The sequence below is a fragment of the Cryphonectria parasitica genome (genome assembly GCF_011745365.1).
Source record: "Cryphonectria parasitica EP155 unplaced genomic scaffold M406scaffold_8, whole genome shotgun sequence".
Lineage (NCBI taxonomy): Eukaryota > Fungi > Ascomycota > Sordariomycetes > Diaporthales > Cryphonectriaceae > Cryphonectria > Cryphonectria parasitica.
In genome coordinates this window covers 2944840-2966018 of record NW_024468916.1, presented here as the reverse complement: position 1 = coordinate 2966018, position 21179 = coordinate 2944840, and the positions used below count along the sequence as shown (strand labels likewise).

Sequence of the window (21179 nt, the reverse complement as noted above, 5' to 3'; positions counted from 1 at the left end):
CATATCGGGGACATGCTGGCTCAGCTGGAGAGGTCCGAGCAAGCGTTATACTGGACTCCAGCTTGCATGTATCAGGGTTCAGCTTTACCAGAGTCATGTATCACCCTGAGTTACCTTCAGGCCACCCGCCACCGGTGCCAGACTCATGCTTGGCTATCGTTCACGCATGCGTGGACGTCTGCGTGGAGGCCTGCAAGCTGGTTCCACGTCTCGACGCCCCATATTCGTGGTGCAAGAGCCCTTCTCAATAGCGGTGCGCTGGGCAGGTGATGCCTGTCTAGCAACCGACTGACTCATTCTACTACTACACTTCATAGCCCGGGGGCCTGTGTCGGACTTCACGTGGGCGAGAATCCATCTTCCGGCCTCATCAAAGTCCTATCGGCCGAGAGACCCACCCGGGGGTTCAGCTCGTTGCTGCCATCTAAATCCGGGATACCACCCTGAGACCCGCCCGATGTTGCGAGACACTCGAGGACTGGCCATGTCCAGCGCCTACTGTCATGTGTCAACACATACATAGAGTCCAATCAACAACGACAGTTGTTCCCTCGTGTCGAAAATGTGGCCCCAGAGGGCCAAGTCTTACGTTCATCGGCCGAATTGCTCCACGAGCTCCGTACAGTATCAGTGGCACCGTCCAGAACAGCCCTCTCGAAGGCCTCTTTCATGTGCTAGCAAGCGAGAGCCACGACAAACAATGCCAGGGCATCTGGCAATCGTGAAAGTCTCTACTGCACACACCGCCGTGTCGATAAGTCGCGGTCCAGACCGTGGTCACTGCATCATTGCTCATCAAAACAAGGCGAAGTGCTGCTTAAGCCTTGCTTCAAAACCTGCAGACTAATGGTGATCCACCCTCTCGCATGCCGCAATGGTGTCCACTCAATTTTGCTCCATCTGCCATCTCCAGCCCCACGTTCGTCTGTCAATTCTGCATCTTTGTCTCTCGAATTTACCCCTCCCCCTCTTTGAGCTTCTAGAAGACCAGACGAAGAAGGCTCTTCCTGGCTGGTGGGACCTGGCGGTATGTTGACCTCTAGCTCTGGCCGATCCCTCTCCCAGAAGATTTGTTTTCTTTCTCGCTCGGTCATAGCCTGCATGATGTGACAAGAGAGTCAAACAAACACCAAAGAGGCTGCGGCGAGACATCAATGAGTCACACTGAAAAATTTTTTTGACGGTGTCATCATCATTGTGTGTGTGTAAAATATCGTTATTGTACAGCCTCTTGTTAGATGTGCATTGGAGCCCAATCTGCGAGAGCGCCTGGCGCAAGCACACCGCAAGTACGGTAGTGTGAGAAAGAACTCGAAAGCGGCGATCGAGTAAATCTTGTGCGGGACCTTCCAATGACTTCATCGGAGGAGCTTGGACTCTGCAGCCTGCGGGCGCCTATCTTGATGGTGCAGGGCTGCAGAGGTTGCAGTCGCAGGTCGGGTCAACGAAGGCCAACAAAATATGCCCCGCCATGCGGCCAAGTTCATCATCCCACGCACCGCCCCAAACTCTGTGTACAATTGTACGTTGGATCTTAGGGCCCATCACTTCGGGTCTAGTCAAGGTTCACCTTACCCAGCGATTTCTATCGCGTTGCGCGGCTGTCCCAACTGCCTTCTTTGCCGCCTTCAACCACTGCGGGGTGTCATCAAGCCACACTAGGAACAATGGACGTCAATCTTTACATTGGGCCTGCATGCAGCAGAGCTTCTAAGAGGATGGAAGAGAGGGCTCAAGGTCACGTCGTCCGGGTTTCGTTGCTCAACAGCATGCCTCCATCTCGATGACGTTCACCGACAGTCTCTCAACGAGACCATCGAGGCCCAATGTCGTACACCCACCCGCTCCATGCATGTGCGATGTCCGGCGACTCATGGATCAAGACCCCTCGAGTTCTACCCAAGCGCAACCGCAGAATTATGATCTTATCTCTGCCGTGCTGCATGCACATGCACATGCAGCCAGGCCTGTGCGCCCCGCATACTCATTTCCCGATTCTCGAATGCAAGGTTTGCGCAGCGTCTCAGCTGCAAAGACACGTCGTAGGGGTGGTTTTTGGGGTTTTGGGTTTTTCTTCAAAAGAAAAAAAAAAAAAAAAAAATTGAAAGAACAAAAATTCAACCCTTCTTACTGCTATGGTAGGCGGACAGGAGTCACCCAGTTGCATCTCCCTTGGGTCGTCTGAAACTTTCGGCAATGCATTCTTTGGTGGCATGTCCGGACCATCATACGAAGCGAGACTGACGATGGGCCGAGACTTGATCTGGCCTGACCGTGCGTTAAGGATAGGTCGATTGTTGCTTGCTGTCAACTTGCCGTCCCATTCCGCATGACCCTCCTCTTATTGTCTCCTGCTGGTCAATTTTTACGACACCTTTCATTCAAGTCGCTCCGTCGATATTGCGAGCCATGTACTGTCGCCAGCAAGAAGCAAACGGCTAACGCTTTATTTACTGATCGCCACATTTCGGAGAACAAGAAACGTCGAAATAATAACCAATAGTCCATCACAGGTCTGTGCGTCCATGTGCTTTGTCTGAGACTTCATCTAATCTACTTCTTCTCAAAGCTAACATATCGACCGTCCACAAATGTGACATATGATGGCACGTCAGGAGGCCCTTGGGCCAGGTGCAGAAACATCTCGGCATGCGAGTCGCCCTTGGGGACAACGCCGATCGCCTCGCCCTCCGCATTGCGCTCGTCCGCGAAAAAGAATCTGCATAACCACAAGGTAAACGGGTTCTAGTCAGCCAAGGTTCGCGCCCACAAGGAAACCCCAGCGCAGGGACATAAATCAACTCACCGGAAGCCTTTTTCCTTGAACACCTCATCCGCCGTGCCCACCCAGAAGTTCGCACCACTCTTTCCGATTCCTAAAGTCGTCACACCGGCGACTGGCACAGGGAGCATGCTCTGCGGAAGCACCCCCTTGGGCAACATATTGCCCGTCATGATGAACGTGCCCTTCCGCCCCTCTGCGGTCCACACCCTGACGGCCTCCCGCGCGGCGAGGTACGGACTCTTGATCATCACGTCCAGGTCGGCATCAAAGCCCGCGTCCGGCACGGCGAACGGATTCGTGGGGTCGTCCGCAGAGGGCGGCGTGACGCTGTAGGCGTTCCAGATCAGCACGTCTGGGAACGGCCATCCTTGCGCTGCGGAGAGCTCGGCGAAAATGCGCGAGACGGCGGCCGGGTCCTTCAGGTCGGCCTGGATGTGGACGTGGGTGTTGGCGTCTGCGGGTGCGGACGGGAGAGGCGAGCGCGAGACGGTCGCGACGCGGTAGCCCGCGGAGAGGAACTTTGCGGTGATGGCTGCGCCGACATTGGCGCCGGAGCCGTAGATGATTGCTACAGGCTTAGACATCGTGATGGCTTTTTGTGACAGTGGTCTCTGTTTGCCCAGGGAGTGTAGACGAGGCTCAAGGGAGGTAAGAATACTGGTCGCTAGGTCTTAAATTGTAGATGTTCTCCTAGCTAGCGCCTTTGTCGTCTTCCAGTCGTAGTTTCACTAGACGCTGCTCACCTTCGACCTGTGAAATAAACTAGCTGACTCTGTATTTGTAGCTGCTTGCAGGTTGATTCCAAAGTCCACGGGCTCCCCCGCAATTCTGGTCAGGTTGTGGGTAGGACCTGTTCTTGGAACATTCTGATTTCAAAGCAGTTATCCACATGGGGATACCACCCGCTGCTCCTCCTTGAGCTCGCCTTCGGTAATGCTCAGTGTAAGTGTCAGCTCATAGATGATGTATCACTTACCGGATGCCTAGGCCAGATTTGGCTACGTTCTCACTCATCAAATCAGCAATTGCATGCAGGCGTACTATGTTACTATGATAATGGTGGGCTACAGAGAATGATCCACTCTAGACTCTCAATGCTTATACATGAAGAGTCGACGACTTGGGTTGGGTGGTCCGAGCAAAGCTAATGTGGCTGACGTCTGGAGATGGCATAATAGCCGGTATACATGGCAGTGAGAGAGAGGAAACACGGTTACGCAGAGGATTACTAACACCGAGATGTGTCCAACACGATTGTTTGGCATGCGAAGGGGCTCACGAGATACTCATCATACTGGCTGTAAATGCAACATTTTGGGCCGGGCATCACATGGTGGCTGGTTTCACTGATTTTCATTCTTGAGATACATCTAGAGTAGTACCCCGGCCTTCCTGAAGCTGATGCACTCCAGGTATTATTCAAAGGAGATGATTTTTATGTCAAAGGGGATGCCTTATGACTCTTGTCTTGGACTCATCCACTGCTCCATGATACTATCCAGCTTTCCCCTTAACATTTTCAACTTCTTGTGGATTTATAGCATTATCATATCAATATTGATAACATATAGTGAGTCCCAGAAAAGGAGAAGCGCACTCAAAGAGGTACATATTCATGCCCATACAGATACATACTGAAGTTTTCCTATTTGCACCAGATCTCCAGCAATCCAAGCATCGAACCAATCAGGCTTGACGGACCATGTTAATAGTTCCCTGGAACTAATAATTAATAAGGTGGCGGCAGGTTTAGTCAGCGATGACAGTGAACTTCATCACAGTCAAACTCGTACAGGGGGAGTGGTGGGTCAAGAAGTGAAATTGACCAATTCCATCCACTACCTGCCCAAAACACTGCCTGGATGAAAAGTCCAGAAAGGTCGGTGATGCCGTACAAGGTGACCCGCCTGAAAGACCCTTGAGCGATGTGCACAGAGGTTCCAGAGCGCCGGGTCGCCACAGAAAGGGAGGGGGCGGTGCTTTGGAGCATATGCAACGTCGCGGCTTTTTACAGGTCAACCAACCCCCGACGACACGGCATCCATGTTCTTCCACCAGCTTCCACCTGGTTTTTGATGGGTCTCTTTGGCAAGTCGCCATTTCGACTCATAACTGGGATGAAACGCGCACATTACTATTTTTTTCCCTTTTTTGAGTCAACATACTACGTCATCCTCTAATACATGTCAACGTAGAGAAGAGCCGAATAACACGTCGATAGATACACACCCGCACTGGTACATGCAATGGAAGCAGGGGTTGCAGCCCAACATCAGCGGTACGCGGGACTAGGGCAATGGGAGGTGCGTGCTAGTTCACGCGATTGAACCACTGAGAGCAGTGCTCGCCTCACTTTGAGCTTTTGCAATATGGCACACGCAATTGTGACTCATCTAGCAAGTGTGGTCGTTGTCTTGTCCTTGAATATGCACGCGTCCAGTGGTGCTCCGAAGACGCGGCACATGATCCGCGGTTCCCCGGCGCGTCACCAACCACACCGTGAATATCTCGGTGGCGCCGACCTTGACCTCGCATTGGATAAGATGGACCGAGACCAGGCATCCAGGATCGACAGTAATGGGAGGCCTGCAGGCATTTCGAGGGCCTCATGCCCTCTACTCTGTATGATCGGCTCAGTCCCGCCAGGAGAACAGGAATCTAGTCAAGTATGGCGTTGCATTTCATGACCCATTCACATTTCAGTCTTCAAAAAGTGAGTCACCGTGAACCACCGTTATCAATCTGAAAGTCCTGTACTCAGTCCGTATTAGTCACTATATTTGTGCTCTCCCTTTTCCTCGGTCGTTCTGCTTTTGCTGGGCTCAAAGTCCGAAATCCCGTGCATATATTTATCACTGATATTGAATGACTTATAGGTGATTTGATATTAGACACTGCAGCCCGCAGCGAAGTGCACGACGATGAGCAAATTGACTGTTGCGAATAGTAAGGAGGATAATGCACCGAGATAATGCCCCATAGAACGAGACGGCATTTCATTTTATGGAATTCAAACGCCCAACAACACACTTAAATATTCCAGCATTAATTGAGGGGCAGCATTTTCTTTTCTTCCTTTTCCTCTTTCGGAGTAAACAAGCTTGTACATGCAAGGAACGCTCCTCAATGTCAATCCGAGTCTGCGCAGACCATGCAACATAGTCAACGTCAGACATTGACCCAATCATCACTTCAATGCGTATCCTATTGGTCTCGTAACCTTCTCACATCGGTGAGATTTATATCCCGTGCGGGCGTGGTGTTAAGGAATGGAACGACTTGTCTTAAGTCCGTGCCGTGACGGCAATACACTAATGCTGCTTACTCTGCTATCGATGTGCATTAATTACCAAGCATGGCTGCAGGAAGATGGAACTCCGATTTGAGCCAGTGCTACCTCCGGAATCCGAAACCCCAACGCTACACATGTATGTGCATCATCACCATTGAAGAACGCCCTAACTCCAGCAATGTCCAGTCGTGTCAGACTAACCACAACTCGTATATGAGGTTGGGTACCCTTCACCTTCAATCTAACCCAGATTCGTATCGCAGGCTGAGGACATAGGTACTCTTAGACGTTAGGTGATTATAAAAGACAGGATAACTCTTTCCAAATAGCTTTAGCAGGCTCAACAAGGTAGTGATTCCATTCAGGACCATTCAAATCATAGCAACTCATAATCACAGCAACCTTCAACACAAAAGTCTTGACCACAATCACTGCTACAAAAAATGGCTCCAAAGTACGCCAAAGATCAGCCCGCCGGGTTCGTGAATCGCATTGAGAAAGTGGCCGTCATCGGCGTAAGTCAAACTGCTGAGCAGCCGCCAAAACAGCTTGACCCTATGCACACCATCGTCTAACGCATCGTCTCACTAGGCCGGCGGACAAGTCGGAAAATGGATTGCCGAAGCCCTCGTCAAGACAGGCAAGCACACCGTGACCGGCATCACCAGGGCGGACAGCACCAGCCAACTACCCGCGGGCGTCGTCCCTGCCAAGGTCAATTACGACGACGAGGCGTCTCTGGTCGAAGCTCTCAAGGGACAGCAGTTCTTGGTCATCACCCTGAGCGTCTTCGTGGCCCCTGACACCCACAGCAAGCTGGTCAAGGCTGCTGCTAAGGCTGGTGTGCCCTATGTTCTGCCTAACTTTTGGGGCTATGACCCCTTTGATGACGAGCTATCGGAGCAGATTGGCTTTGGGAAGCGCTTCAGTACGTTACTCCCTGCTGATGCAGCCAATTGGAGCCTGCGCCAGGGTCGGATTCACCTGGAGTTCTGGCATAACGAGCGCTAATGTGTTGAACCAGTCGAGTTTCGCGAAGAGATCGAGGCTCTTGGTGTCAGTACCTGGATTGCAATGGCGTGGTACGTTCGATGCTGATTTACTTGATTATGCCCAATCACTTTGTCCGAAAACAGATTTGTCAAGTGCTTGTCATAATCAAAAATCAAAGATGCTTGAGACTTTGGAAAACACATTCCAGCTGACGCAGAGTGCACAGCGGCTTCTGGTACGAGTTCAGTCTCGCGGGCAGCGCAGACAGGTTCGGCTTCGACTTCAAGGAACGCTCAGTCGTTTTCATTGACGACGGCAACTTCAAGATCAACACCAGCACCTTTGCCCAGACCGGCCAGGCTGTGGCCGCCTTCCTCAGTCTGAAGCTGTACCCGGACGACGCAGACGACAAGAGCCCCGCCATCTCCAACTGGGACAAGAACTGCTTCTACATCTCCAGCTTCCTCGTCAGCCAGCGCGACATGTTCGAGAGCGTCAAGCGCGTCACGGGGACCACGGATGCCGACTGGAAGATCACGACCGAGAAGTCGCAGGAAAGGTATGCCAACGGCATCGCAGCCATGCAGAAAGGTGACATGGCTGGCTTCGCTCGGATGATGTACACTCGCATCTTCTTCCCTGAGGGTAACTCTACCTATGAGAAGACCAAGGGTCTGCAGAACGATGTCCTTGGGCTGCCAAAAGAGGATATCGATGAGGCTACCAAGGAGGCAGTGCGCCAAGCCTTAGAGGCATGAAGACGAATACGGTAGATTCCATAAAGTATGCAGCATTTTGAAAATCTCCTAAGAACAAATTCAACACTGTTGAAATGTCCATCAATCCTGAATGCAGGCCTCTTGTGGCGCAGGGGACTCGTGCGGGCGAGGGACAAGCAAGATCCGTCCTGTATGCAGCATCCATGGTTTAGTAATCTTCGAGCATCTGTTCCCACATTTTCAGTATTGCATTCTGTGTAAATGAACGTGTAACATGGGATAAACCATGTCGAGAGAAGGGGGAAAGACAGATGCCTGCGACATACGCCATGCCTGACGATCGCGCAGGAAAGGACGTTGAAGCAGTCTCGGCATCGCTTGAAAGACTTCGTTGATGAGTCTCAGAGAAAGGATGAGTACATAATCATCGTCATCGGCTGCAAGGAGGATATGAATAATAGGTGAAGTGAGTTACTCGGACTGGGTACTTCGCGGTATGAGGTCGGAGATTCGCGGGCTTGCTGTGTGTACGTAACGAAGCTGTGAATGAACCGGGAAGAAAGGGCGTGCCTACCTGATTACAGCACAATAGCACAATTTTATGGAGGATCAGAAAAGCACAAAGTCAATGAGATCAGTCAGGTCTGTTATGATGATTTGCAGTCAGTCTCGTGCCCAGTGTGGTATTTGAGAAAAGTAGACCTAGTATGAACCGATATGGTGTTTAGCTACTACCCAGGTGGCTCCCATAAACTTCAGAAGTATCTCTCAGGTTGCTCATCGCCCACGTTGGCCCTCTTATCCGCTGCCTCAGGTCTTGATGATGAGCATATCCATTGCGACCATGCAAAGAGGGGGAAAGAATTAGCGACCACTCATAGTTCTCAGGACGAAGATGCGTGTTGAGTGTTGTGAAGGGGTCTAGGCATTGCCTTACATTTCATAACCTAAATGTTGGATTTATATGATCCACCTGTGCCGGCCCTGAGGAATCTCAATGAGAATTCAGGAGCGCAGTGGGTGCTCGGGCGCTTTTGATATCAGCCAATCCGATCTGGGTCGGTGGGGGGAGGATGACGAGAAACTGAGTTAATTTGGTCAGGACTTTATTCCATTCAAATAGGCGAGCACAACATCTCATATAAGGCAACAACGAAGGACTATAACTAAAGTGGAAAGTTTTGCTCTAGGCGTTCAAATCACCGGCTTCAGGTTGACCAAAGATGTTCTGCTGGTTGTGGGCACAGACATATTCTCATGCAGCCCTGACTTTTCCTAGGCCAGGCATCCATTTAGAAAGTAGAGACTTAGAAAACCACACATTCTGTATCCCTTTGCTATACCTTCCATGTTGCTTCATGCGATTGGGCCTCCTTATCTGACTAAGCTTACGTACAGGAATCTGGAAGCCAACAACAGTCCACAACTTCCTACAGCCCTTTGACTATCTCTCTCTCCCTCTCACTGAACACCTTGCTGTCAGGTAAAGTGCCACCGAAGGCTGTTATCATGAGCCAGTCTTGTGTCTGTGGCAAGCCCATGGTGAGTGTAATAAAAGGAAATGAGCCACGAAGGGACCAGCGAGGACCTGACCAATGAAACCATGCCTCCCACCTTCCGACTCTTAGTAGTCATTTGGGTATGCTGCATTGAATGCCAACCAAGTCTCAGTGCTTCTTAGACAGTCTGAGTGTACGTGACTTCAGAAGCATATGAAGGCTTGAAAGGGTAAGTACTTGGTGAAGCAGCTTGAAAGGGTTGGCAAGCTGCCTCGAGGAGAGGCGATTTGCTGGCTATAATACCGATACCCTGTAACCTAATGCTCCAGCCATTGCCCCATCCCCATTCTCTTTCTAATGCAATGCGCTGTGGAATCCATGTGTCTGTGGGAGGGACCGCCGCGCGAGGGAGGAGGAGGGGTGGGGGGATGGAGCCTGGGGACGATCAAGCCCAAGCAGGCACGGTGCAGTCTCAGTGAACCTTAGTCATTGAGTTGGATGTATCTAGAAGAATGCTCGCTGCTGTAGTGTTGAACTGGTGTCTCTGGCTTCCGGCCGTAGGTGACATAAACTGTAAAGCATCAGTATGAATGTGACATTTCTGGGCCAGGGGTAGCGGGAAAGCTGGTTGCTCACCAGGAAAGTAGACCCGCATGTTTTGGTCCCTTATGTCCGCTCGAACTTCATCTATGAAGCCGGGAAGCTCTTCCAGTGATAGACCACCTGCTAGGAGTATCTTGGTCACACTCGTCACTAGCTGCAGGCAATTTATACAAGCCATGCTCCCTAAAGTACGAGCATTGTGCTCGAGTGGCCATTTATTCCTGTTCAGCTCGACTAAATTAGTAGCTGGCTTGGGTCATGACATGACAGAGATGTGATAGAGGGCCGGCAAGAGGGGACCCCCCCCCCCTTTCAGAAGAAAAGAAATCAATTGAACAAGAGGAATGGGGGGCGGGGGAGGGGGATAGAAGCAGACAAAAGAAGAAAGAAAAAGAAAAGGAACAGTAATGCGGAGTGCACACATGGTTCCGAACAGCATGTTGCCTAAGGATGCCGAGAAGGATTTACGCCAGCCGCATTGACACAAGCAAAAGGAGGCTGAACATACAGAGGAGCGCTGAACCGCCTCACAGCGATTTCTGTAAAACCAGCCTCGACCATCCATGGCCGATACTGCAAAGGCGCACGGAAATCTCTTCCCAGAGCTGCAGCCCCAGCCAGTATATATTCCAACCACCTCTTCAGCGCGGAGCCCTGATAAGCCTCGTGAGCAGCAGCGCTCTCCGGTATGATCTCGAACGCCCACTCGTGGAATTCTGCCCATCCGCCGGGGGCTAAATTGGAGTATACTTTGTAAATCATGTGCTGGTGATTGCTAGGAAAAACCACATTCAGATCAGATTCATCCTCGCCAGAGACAAAAGATGTTGTGAAGCCCCCCCCCCCCCCCCGCCTGTAGAGGTTTCCCTGGGGGCGGGGGGCACATGTCATACCTGAAACTAGTAGCCATAAGACGCCACCTGATAAAGTCGAAAGGTATATCAAATATCCACGGGTCCTCGGCATCTTCACGCTCGAATCTGCAATTTGACGGGAGGTTTTCTGTCGGTTGGATGAGGCTGATGTCGGTCCCTATCACGGTCGTGCTTGGATACTGTCTGGCGAACTCGATGGCCCATATGCCTGTGCCTGTCCCTATATCCAACACCTTGGCGGTTTCTATAATCGGCGCAAAAAATAGTCTTCCATGTAGCATGGTTTGCCATACATGGTGCTGTAGATCTGGGGTAATCATATAATCAGTTGCGTGCCGAGGGAAGAAATGGGGAAGGCTCCGGAAGTGGGGGAAAAGAAGGCTCTGTTGCGCACCGAGACGATTTTGTTCGACCTAATAAATTTGTTTCGCTCAAGATTGTCAATCACACATAGATTATACAGTATAAGGTCGTTGTGGACTGTTTCATACACCGTCATGAGGCATCAAATATTCTAGAGTGGAGAAAAATGTGTCAATAGTTAGATACTAATTCACCAGCCACTCATAGTAGACGCAGACAAAGGCCAAGAAAACTCACTCCCCTCTCGATACGCGTTGAATAACCTGCCATGTTCCTCAATCGATAATGCGTCTGGGATCGTGGAGCCTCTGTTGTTTTGGTCAACACCAAGTGTCAGCCGCTGGAATGGTGTCCTGTGGGGGCCAATTGTTATCTGCTCAACTCCAGATTGGTTTACTCACGTAGATTGTCGTTGTGACATAGCCTCGCCCAGTCGTTCAGGGGACGGAGTCATGATGAAGCTGTTGAGTGTGTATGTATACCTTGAGACCTGTCAACGACCCTAGGAGAACAAAGCTGTAGGAGGGAAAACACGATCCCGGCGGTTGGCGGTTTTTTCCTTTCTTTTTCTTTTTCTCCCTTCTCTCTCTCACACTCTTTCTTTTCTTTCTTTCCTCCTTCTCCCCTTGTCTCAGGTATGCTTATGTGCTCTGCACCCGTCCTGATCGAGGGAGAATTTTGACCGCATCGTGTATGATCTTATAACATTTTCATCGGCACGGGAAGAGAACGGCGCTGATTGCCAGATATGTAATTCGTACCGATAGATAGAGAAGAGACAAAAAAAAGACTGAAGACTCTGTGTGTGATTGAGTGAGTGTGTGTGTATGCTGTTTGTTATTCGCCCTTGGACGAGGGACCCGTCAAAATCGACCAAGTGGATTCCAGCGCCGATGCAACAATAGCTGATTGGAAACGATACCCTACGGCTACCGCCGTGCAGGGGCCAAAGCGGAAGCCGGGACAGTGTCAGATGGATTTTCTCTTGTGAACCCAAATTCTCCGATTCGATCCCGCATGTAGAGAGTTATGCGGAAACGGCGAACCACCCCTTTCTTCCTGACCGTTCCAGTCTGTACAAGGAGCGGTGATGGGAGGAGGGGCGGTCGGGAGAAACATAATAAAAAGGGGAGGGGGGCGTTTTGGTTGTTTTTCCCCTCCCTATGGCTTCTTATACCATAATAGCACCATCATGGCAAAAATGTCTCACACGCGAGCAGAAAGCCCGTTTGCTCGCAGCCAAGTGTCTCTCCCACAAGATGACGACACGACAAAAAAACATAGGACTTGTTTGGCTCTGCGTGAGGCTGGAATAACTTTTTTTTTTTTTTTAAATACAGGGATCTGGGATCGGGTTGTTTTCGGGAACTGGAATGGCTTGGATCGCATGCAAGCTGTCTCTTCCCTGAAAGACTAAAAAAGAGAAGAGCATGCAAAGCGGCCCGCATTGGAGGAGGGGGGCAGGGGGGATCCGTGAGTTGCGAAGGAGGGGAGGGGCCTAAGGTTTGGGCGAGTGCCGGACGGCTTTCGGCGGAGATGTTTGTTGGCCCGAGGTAGCATTAGGTTCGAACAAGGGAGACTGAGAGAGAGAACAAAAAAAAGATAACATAGTAGAGATAAAAAGGATGAAATGCCTAGGTACTCGGTACAAAAAATAGAAACATTACAAAAAAGGTTATTATTTACGAGCCGGGGTGAGCGAGGCCAGGGGGGGGGGAGGGACCGTGCAAATCATTTCGAATCGTCATATTTCATACTAAACGTTGACCACGATGTCCTCGGCGGCTTAAAAGGACTACGAAACGGTCTCAAATCTGACTGTGCTTCACCGCTGCTCAAGTACCCAGACTCCAGATCCTTTGAGCTCCAGGCCATGATCGAATCTCCGCCTCTTCCTTCTCCGGCCAATGTTTTATTATGAGTTGTAGTGCTGATCTCGTTCAGCTCCACCGACACCAATGTTCTCTGCCCGGACTTGTCACGCCACAGGTGACGAATCACGGGCAGTGTCTGCACAATAATGGTGCCTGCTACCTCGGATTGATACCAGACCATACTCATGCCTTGACGCCCTGTGATGATCGGCAACAAAGGAAGGGAAAAGGTTAGCTCTCATGTTCCTGTTCTGGTTTGAGAGATTCGATTGGTGCTGATCCTCGTGCCTCCTATTCTGCCTTCTTTCTTTTCTTCTTCTATTTCCTTCTCTTTTTCCTCCTCTCCAAAACTTTTTTTTCTTCTCCCCTTCATTCTTGTCCTCTTATCATATGAGAAGAAGAGCACGACAATGCAAGATAGCGCGAGAGAAAGAGGGAGAGAGGTGGAGACGCCTTGTGGGGGGGGATTGGGTTGGGAAACTTACAAAAGTACCATTCATTATAATCATTCAACCCAGGACTCATCATCCAGGCTGTACGCCAGCTTGTGGCGATAGCAACGACCACCCCCAAGCTCATGGTCACGCAGATGCCGATCTTCTCGATCTGCTTGATCCGCAGTTTCCACGTCACCAACCATGGGAAGAGGGCTAGAACAAAGTCCATAATGATATTCCACACTATTATGATTGCATAGCTGCATGAGCCTCCAAGTCCACATGTTGTTGTTGTTGCTGCAACGCAACGCAAAGCATATCTTAAAAAGAAAAAAGGACATCGGAACGGGCTCAGGCCATACTTACTGTTTCTTCCCACTTTGATGTTGGCGATTGTTTCGTATGGGGCGCATACTCGAGGTATCTTCCACCAATAGGGGGTCTCCCCACAGTAATTGGTCCACTGCAGGAAGAAGGTGATGGTGAGGTAGATGTTGAGCGAGGCGATGATGAACCACAGGGCCCATCTCTGCCAGCCCTCGGTGATGCCGGGCCGGAGGAGTGTGACGGCGAAGGCTGACTTGCTCCATGCCTGACCCACGGTGGTGAGGACGGACGAGACCGAGACGAGGATGAGCATGCGATTATCCCAGGTTTTGGTGACATAGCCCGTGCCGAACTCGATGCTTATCAATATACATGTCGTCAAAAGGACCAGCTACCAAGATAAGTCCATTAGCGAATATGGTCGTCGTCTCTTTTCTTTTGTCCTGTATCTCTTTCGATCGGGTTTCGCTGTCGAGTCTGTGCGTGTATGCATGATGTGTATATGTATGTGCGCGGGTGGATGGACGGCATACCCAGGAGGCGACAAGCACGTAATCATCCCACCACATTCCATGCTTGTGAGTGACCTTGTACCATATCCGTAGCCCGAGAAATGCGGAAGCGGTCAAGCAGAGACTCCAGATACCGCCGTTGACCTCGACGGATGGGTTGACGAAATGGAGGACAGTGTCTCTCGGGACGGCCGCTGTTGTTATCATGCCATCGTCCAGAGGCATGTTCGTTTTGTCATGGACGACAAAGACAAGAGATGGTTCAAGTGGTTGCCCTTGGCTCGTTCCGAACGACCAGCGCAAGACAGGTCAGCCAGGTCATGATCGAAGGGGGATCTGGACCTGCTAGCCCTCATAAGAGTTTGAAATAACCTTTAGGTTTTCCCAGTGTCGAGTCGGAAGTTAGGGGAAAAAAGGAATAGACCCAGAGGTCCAGATCGTCAAATTTGACAAACGCACCCCACAACCTCGTATGGATCACATAGTCCGTGCGGGTTCCCACAAAACTTGTCTCCTGCTTCACACTTGATGAGTGACGCCCCGGTACCCCATGTGCCAGATGGATGCGAGACGTGACCTGGACGGAAAAGCCTGGTGACAGGATTGCATCTTTCGTTTTTCCTTCTTTTCCAACAGGCGCCCCCCTCCCCCCCCTTCCCCTCTCCCCCTTTGTATGACTGCCTATGGACAGGGACCAGACCAGGGGAATAAGCCCTGAAGGTCGGAGATACATACTCCATTTTGCAATGTTCCTCTGTACTTTGGTAAGCCACATGGCATGGTATTTCTCCTTCAAGAAAAAGCAAGCTGCTAATCCAAACAACACGGCGCCAAGTCTGAGCCGGCTGTTTTGAGCTAATACACAAATACAACTCTATTGCGAACAAGGACGTGCTCGCGCCATCGATGTGCCGTGCCGATCCAGAGAGGCGTGTCGCCAGGCTCCCGGGCCTCTGAAGCATCTCCACGCAGGCGACTGAGGCTCCACTTCTCATTTACCAACACGTTTCATTAGCTCGGCCGTGTGGTGTGGGGGATGCAAGAAAGCTTGGCGAAGGTCTGCACCCCCCTTACGGACCAGAGCTTGCTTTGGATCGAACACGCGCTAGACTTGAACCATGATACGATTTGTGGTGGTGTAGAGGAAATGTGTACACCCTGATCTGGAAACTTGTCCCCAGCCATCTCAGACGCTTTTGTCTCCAAGACCAATCCAGGTGCCACATTCTCCAAGAACCCTGGTTGCCATGAGCCACCGGTAGGGATCGTCCTGGTGCTCGATTCGTCTGGGGCTCTTTTTTCTTCTTTCTTCGTCCGAGGTCCGAGTGATCGCCAAGCTGAATCCATGATCAACTGTTATGTATGTGGTACTATAGTAGTGCCCGTATATCTGGGTCGAGCTAACGTGACAGCGGGCGGCAAGGTGTTTGTTTTACTTTTTGGGTGTGATGTACAGCACATCCAAAACTTTGTTTCAATGGGTGTGATGTGGTTGCTCTGGTGTGCCACACTTCCCGTAGAAAAGTCAAAGAGATTACCAGACATGTCTTTTCTCAACAATTCTTCTTACATCCCCCTCCCCCAGCATTCTTTCGACGGCTGAGGAAATCATTTAATTCTTGAGACATTCATACAACAATTGTCTTTAGGTCCTAAGTGTTAAAATAGCAACGCCAGGGAAAGGAAAATAATTTTTTTTGGGGCGATGGAAACGATGTGGGCCCGTTTTCGATACAGGATAAATCCCTCGTGGCTTTCTCAAACATGCACCCCCTCAAGCCCCTGTTCCATCGTAGCGCCTCGGTACTTGCGCAAGTTGGGGACGATCATCCCATCTGGTGGGGACCTGATTGACGTTTCTCAGCTGATCCAGTGCATCATGTTGATCTTTATGGCTTGAACGAGATCCGGGCAGCCGAGCGCCGACCACGTCTGGCAACCATGTGTACTTCCAAGTAATGGTTATTACTACTACAATGATATCAATAATACAATGTCATACTGTGGCATATCGCACAGCATATCGAGAGAGGCGCGGGGTGGTCTCTAATCGAGACGCCACCGCAACAAGTGCTCCATTAGGAACTGCGCCGCGCATCACATTGACAGCTTGTGCCCAATTCGGTACCGAGCTCTTGGCGGGTGAAACAAACAGTCCCGGCTCGCTCGTTTGAGGACAAATCACTTACATTTACCGGCTTACTTCTTGTCACACACCTTTGAACCACACGTTGCTGAACACGAGATTTTTCACATACAAAGCCTGAAAGATGAACTGACTAGGTTTTCCCGGCCGGATATTCCGGCGAAAGAAAAAAAAACCAAAAATCGAAAACTCATATGAGCAACAAAAGGCTTCCGACCCCCGGAATAAATATCAAGGCAAAGCCGGACTCGAAATTATCACTTGTCGAAATTCGAATCCTTTCACTCTTAGTGGATGGATAAGATAAACGCCACATCTAATGTCTGCATGTCTGCATTTGTGAAACCCGAGCCTCGAAGCCAAGTTTTGCATTTGCATGAATTCATTAATCATCAAAAGCAACGCAGCGGTTGTCAGATAGAGTGGGGAGCATTGATCCATCGAAACTTTGATCTCTTTTCCCTGACAGATCTTGCTTCGAACTATTGCACACTGAACTTTTGGTTTTCCCACCGTGTTGATTTGACAGTATCTTTTCTCCCTCTGTCTCCTGCCAATGGCTTTCTCACCACGCCAAAACCCTTATTCGAATACCAATTTTTTGCACGTCGGAAATTCCGAGCAGAGGGACTAAGAAACAAATGGTGACGACGACCTCGAGATTGAACAGCTTGCCTCGCCCCGGCTGTCCCGGGTGGCGGGGCTCGGAATCGTCGGGCCTTCAACAGTGGACCTGAGAAGCACATTTAAATAGAATACTATCGCTGAAAGGCTAGTAGTGATGACTGCTACTGCTACAGCTAGCATATGAATCCACTCAGCGGGTAGGCCTCATGCCATAGAAGTACATGTATCAGTTGCCAATGCACTGAATATGTCAGTGCTCATCCTTGGGCGTGGCTAGGAGACATACTGAGAATGAGCCTGATCAAATATGGAGATGGTATGTCTCTATAGCTCAAAACAGGCTGTGAGACTGCAAAGATTTATGTGCGTAGTTCTCTCCACAGCCCGAAGATGAGTCGTGGGCAAGCTCTGTGTTCCGTGGAGTGTTGTCAAGTCCTTCTAGTCTATTTGGATAATAAAACGTTCATCTATCATACTAAGCATGACCAAGAATGTGCAAGATCTCTGCCTTATATTCTACCATAGTAATACGTTATAGTAAATGCATGCCACCAGCGCGTCGAAAACCCCTGCAACAAACTGTGTTCTGCCTTATGTACTGTTACGGCACAGTTTTTACATCTGTCTGTGCCTCAAACTCTCACTGCATTAGACTCTTTAGCCTACATAATAAGTACCTACTCTGTGCGACTACATGTGAGATATATTGTGGTAAATACTAGAGAAAAATGGGGGCCGAGTCAACGGTCGAGATGGTAAAAACGTACACCCGAGGCATGATTGATGCCTGGCAAATTTCACCGAGGATTTCAAACTGTCTCTATCCTGGGCATGCCCCGTTCTGATTACTTCTCACCGCCTCCAACGATGGAGCTGCCTAGAGTACCCATGCGCGCAAGAAGGTCATCATCTCTACCAGGGCTATCGACTCCCCCCGGGCCCTCGAGATTTCAGAGATCGGAATATCTGATCTGCTCATGGGCCTGGAGATGGACATGGTGGTCGACAGCCCTCATGTTGGTGAGAACCTTCAAAACATCTCTTTACTGTGGGCCTCTTCGGCGCTGACAGAAAGGACGCTTCTCCTATCCCTCTCACCACGCCAGCCTTCGTCGCTGTGCACGAGGAGTTTGTTTATTCCATCCACACAGATACCTCCGGAATCTGTTGGCAACTATGTGTTCGTCGCAGCACTACGCACTCTCTTCAATTCTTCCTAGCCTGACTTGTTGTGCATCTGAAGAGCATTTTTTCCGTCGCCATCAAGCCCTCACATCCGCTTTCGCACACGCTGCCGCACCCGCTTTCGCAGCGTCTCTCGCACGGCTCCGTAAACATCACCACTGCCGTGCCCGACTACGCCAGAACCAACAAAGCCTTGTGCCTACTGAGCTGACTGCGAACCCTCAGGCAGTTGTCTATGTTGGTCGTCTATACAGTTGCCGAGCTGGGTGCCAATTTCGTCAAGGCGAATCTGCAGCGAAACTCAGGAGGCGGAAGTAGGAGCCTGAGTTGCTTGGGGTTGAGATAGGAAGACATGACCATATGGAAAAGGCTCCAGAAAATCTGATATCTTTCTTTGGGTCTTTCTGACGAGTGCTAGCATCTATACATCGATATCGCAGCAAGGTGGCTAATAATTTCCTGGTCTATTTTCTTTTCTTGACCTCAAAGACCGCGGACTATGCGCGAGATTATGCTGACGTGAAAGGGGCTACATACCACTTCTTGGAAGTGTAGCAGGTCTCTAAGATGTGGTTGCTAGCTATGACCAGGCATTAATGGTGAGCATTTGTCCTGTCGCAACGTGCGTCCCTGTCTGCACTTGAAAAACGGTCTTCCAGGCCGGGCCAGACCGGCGACAGGGGCAGCCGGTTTCCTAGCAGGGCCCGCCAGCCGTCTCGGGGTCGCGCCGCATTTTCCTGCGGCAGGCGGGCAAGGTTCAACGCTGCACCAGTCTCAGGAGACAGATTTGCAAGGTACAGAATCCTTCCCGAAATGTGTGCTTTCTAATAGGTGGATAGCTCATGGCGGCGCGAGCCGAGCTCTTGTTTGCAAGTGGTATGCAGGAGACGAGACGAGATGTGTCGTAGTGGTGGTGTAGTCCTCCCAGCGGAGTCCTGCTCAGATAATGAACCGATCTTGGGCCACCTTGGACCACATGCCCACAACCTGAGTCGATGCCAATAGTGCCTCGCCAGATTATGCATGCGCTGACGACCATCGCTTGTTTAGGGGTCTCCTTCCACATCTGTGTGTGTGTGTGGGAGAGGGGGCAAAATACCGAGAATGCAGCTCAAGTGTGGCAGTGTGCTCTCTCAGTAGCAGTAGTCCCCGATGAGCCGTACTGTTGTCAGAGAAGTCTAGTCCCGAGGATTCGCTGACCACCACCACCGTAGACTAAGCTACGTGATCGACCCAGGATCCAGCAGGGAAAGCAGATTTGAATGGGTGCGTGGCCCTGCCTGCGTGCTTTCTGAGTATGAGAGACACACCTGAGCAGGCTGAGCTGTCAGATCATTATGGAATCTGTGGCGCATGCATGAGCTTGCGCGGCCGTGGACGATACAAATACAACGTGCTATAGTATGCTTAAGGGAGAAGGACGATTGGGTGGGCGATCAGCGTCAGCCGTATCGACCTCGTCAAGATAGGCTCTGTGGGAAGTGGCGAGCACACAAGACGAGGAGGAGAGGGGGTGTGACGCTTTGTTTTCCAGATGGATCAAAGAGAGGGGGTTTTCTCGGCTCCGGACTCGGGTTCCAATTCATTCCAGTTCACCAGGATGGCGGATCCGCAGCGGTGGCAACCCAACCTGTCTCTCCTCCTGGCGAAAGAAAGTTTGCCACGGTTTGGTTCGGAACTTGTCTCGTCCGTGAGAGCCGCTGTAGCCGCTGCTGCGGTCGGCATTCAGGGTGAGGTTCTGGGTTGAAAATGGACCTCGCCCCCAATCCTTGATCTGCATGGTAAAAGCATAGACCGGAGCTTCTCGGCCGAGATGAACGCTGAGGGATGCCGTTCTCTCTGGTGTGAATGGGCTACTACGGTCATAGTATAGTATTTGACCCTCCCATGGTTGAACGAGATGATCTGCAATAACCGCCAAGGCCAGCTTCAGCTTCAGCTTCACATTGTACCCGTGGCTGTGTCTTGTGTGCTGCGTGTTGGTCATCTAAGTAGAGGATAAGCACAGTAGTAAGCTTCCTCGCCAACTACCACTAGAAGATGGCCCCCAAACATGTTTTACTGCATCGATTACAGTGGGCCCATGCTAGAACCGTCCCCTGGCAGTCACCAGCAAGGGGCATGTCACGCCTGTGGCGTGTTGCCCCTCTTTCCCGTGCGCGCCAGGCCATCTCTGCAGCGGGGATCAGGCGCTAAAAAGCTAAAAGGGGACTCGGATAACGAAACTTTGGATGATGCACATGTCTGTACTTTGTTCTTGGTGCTATTGTTTGGGTTGTGAATATATGTTTGTTTATACGACATCACTTGCGTACACGATACATACAACGTCGTATAATTTGAAGGAACGGAATGAATGAATGAATGTATAATTACAATGTATACTATAGGACTATGTAGGGTACATTATTACTTGGCAATACAGTATGATGGTTCCCATTTTTGGGTGGGGGCTATTTCTCCCCCCCCCCCCCTTCCTCTACTGCCTAGCAGGACAAGAAGACGGAGAGTGCCGACAGATCTCAGGCTCACAGGTCTTCCCTTCCAGGCCTCTGAGCCACTGTTAAACAAGGTCGGTAGTGGCCACCCTAGCCAGCCTAGCACCTCCAGCACTCAGCCTATTTGTCCATCTCTCTTTCTAGTGAATTCTCTCCAATGCACCCATCCATCCACCATCTATCCTTGCCAATCCCGTCCTCCGCCCCGGAACCATACATTGCAGCATCTCATCTCGATGCAAGAGAGTCAACAGACCAACGGCTTCTATCTCTCTACACCGGTATCCTGCGTTAGGAATCCTGCAGAGCTTTTCGAATGACACATTTTTCTTACTTGATCATCCCTTCTCCTGGCTAGGCAGATCATTATGCAGCACATGGAGGAAGGCTGGCCAAAAAAGAAGCTGGGCGGGCACTCGTAGCACCAACCCCCCGATAACTCAC

General features: G+C 50.6%; 5 protein-coding genes across 5 annotated transcripts; 1 reads left to right on the top strand and 4 right to left on the bottom strand.

The window, feature by feature from the left end:
• Positions 1 to 2553: 2553 nt before the first annotated feature.
• M406DRAFT_342643 (uncharacterized protein) lies at positions 2554 to 3369 on the bottom strand (the record flags this gene model as incomplete). Its single annotated transcript, XM_040921792.1, has 2 exons — positions 2554 to 2719; positions 2807 to 3369. 2 exons carry the CDS (start codon positions 3367 to 3369, stop codon positions 2554 to 2556), a joined length of 729 nt encoding a protein of 242 aa, XP_040772954.1.
• A 3079-nt stretch (positions 3370 to 6448) lies between these two features.
• On the top strand, positions 6449 to 7907 carry M406DRAFT_358168 (putative oxidoreductase CipA). Its single transcript, XM_040923817.1, has 4 exons — positions 6449 to 6592; positions 6669 to 7005; positions 7102 to 7159; positions 7297 to 7907. The coding sequence occupies exons 1-4, from the start codon at positions 6521 to 6523 to the stop codon at positions 7826 to 7828; spliced, it is 999 nt and encodes a 332-aa protein (XP_040772953.1). The 5' UTR covers positions 6449 to 6520; the 3' UTR covers positions 7829 to 7907.
• Positions 7908 to 9770: 1863 nt separating this feature from the next.
• M406DRAFT_265706 (S-adenosyl-L-methionine-dependent methyltransferase) lies at positions 9771 to 11116 on the bottom strand (the record flags this gene model as incomplete). Its single annotated transcript, XM_040917756.1, has 4 exons — positions 9771 to 9859; positions 9925 to 10112; positions 10400 to 10666; positions 10785 to 11116. Coding segments are annotated over 4 exons (876 nt in total), but the record flags the coding sequence as incomplete, so codon positions are not given.
• Positions 11117 to 13106: 1990 nt separating this feature from the next.
• Positions 13107 to 14444, bottom strand: M406DRAFT_16335 (uncharacterized protein; the record flags this gene model as incomplete). Its single annotated transcript, XM_040915410.1, has 4 exons — positions 13107 to 13201; positions 13489 to 13683; positions 13807 to 14158; positions 14301 to 14444. Coding segments are annotated over 4 exons (786 nt in total), but the record flags the coding sequence as incomplete, so codon positions are not given.
• Positions 14445 to 19819: 5375 nt separating this feature from the next.
• Positions 19820 to 20292, bottom strand: M406DRAFT_74891 (uncharacterized protein; the record flags this gene model as incomplete). The annotated part of the gene is made up of 2 exons (XM_040925775.1): positions 19820 to 20224; positions 20269 to 20292. The coding sequence occupies 2 exons, from the start codon at positions 20290 to 20292 to the stop codon at positions 19820 to 19822; spliced, it is 429 nt and encodes a 142-aa protein (XP_040772950.1).
• Positions 20293 to 21179: the final 887 nt, after the last annotated feature.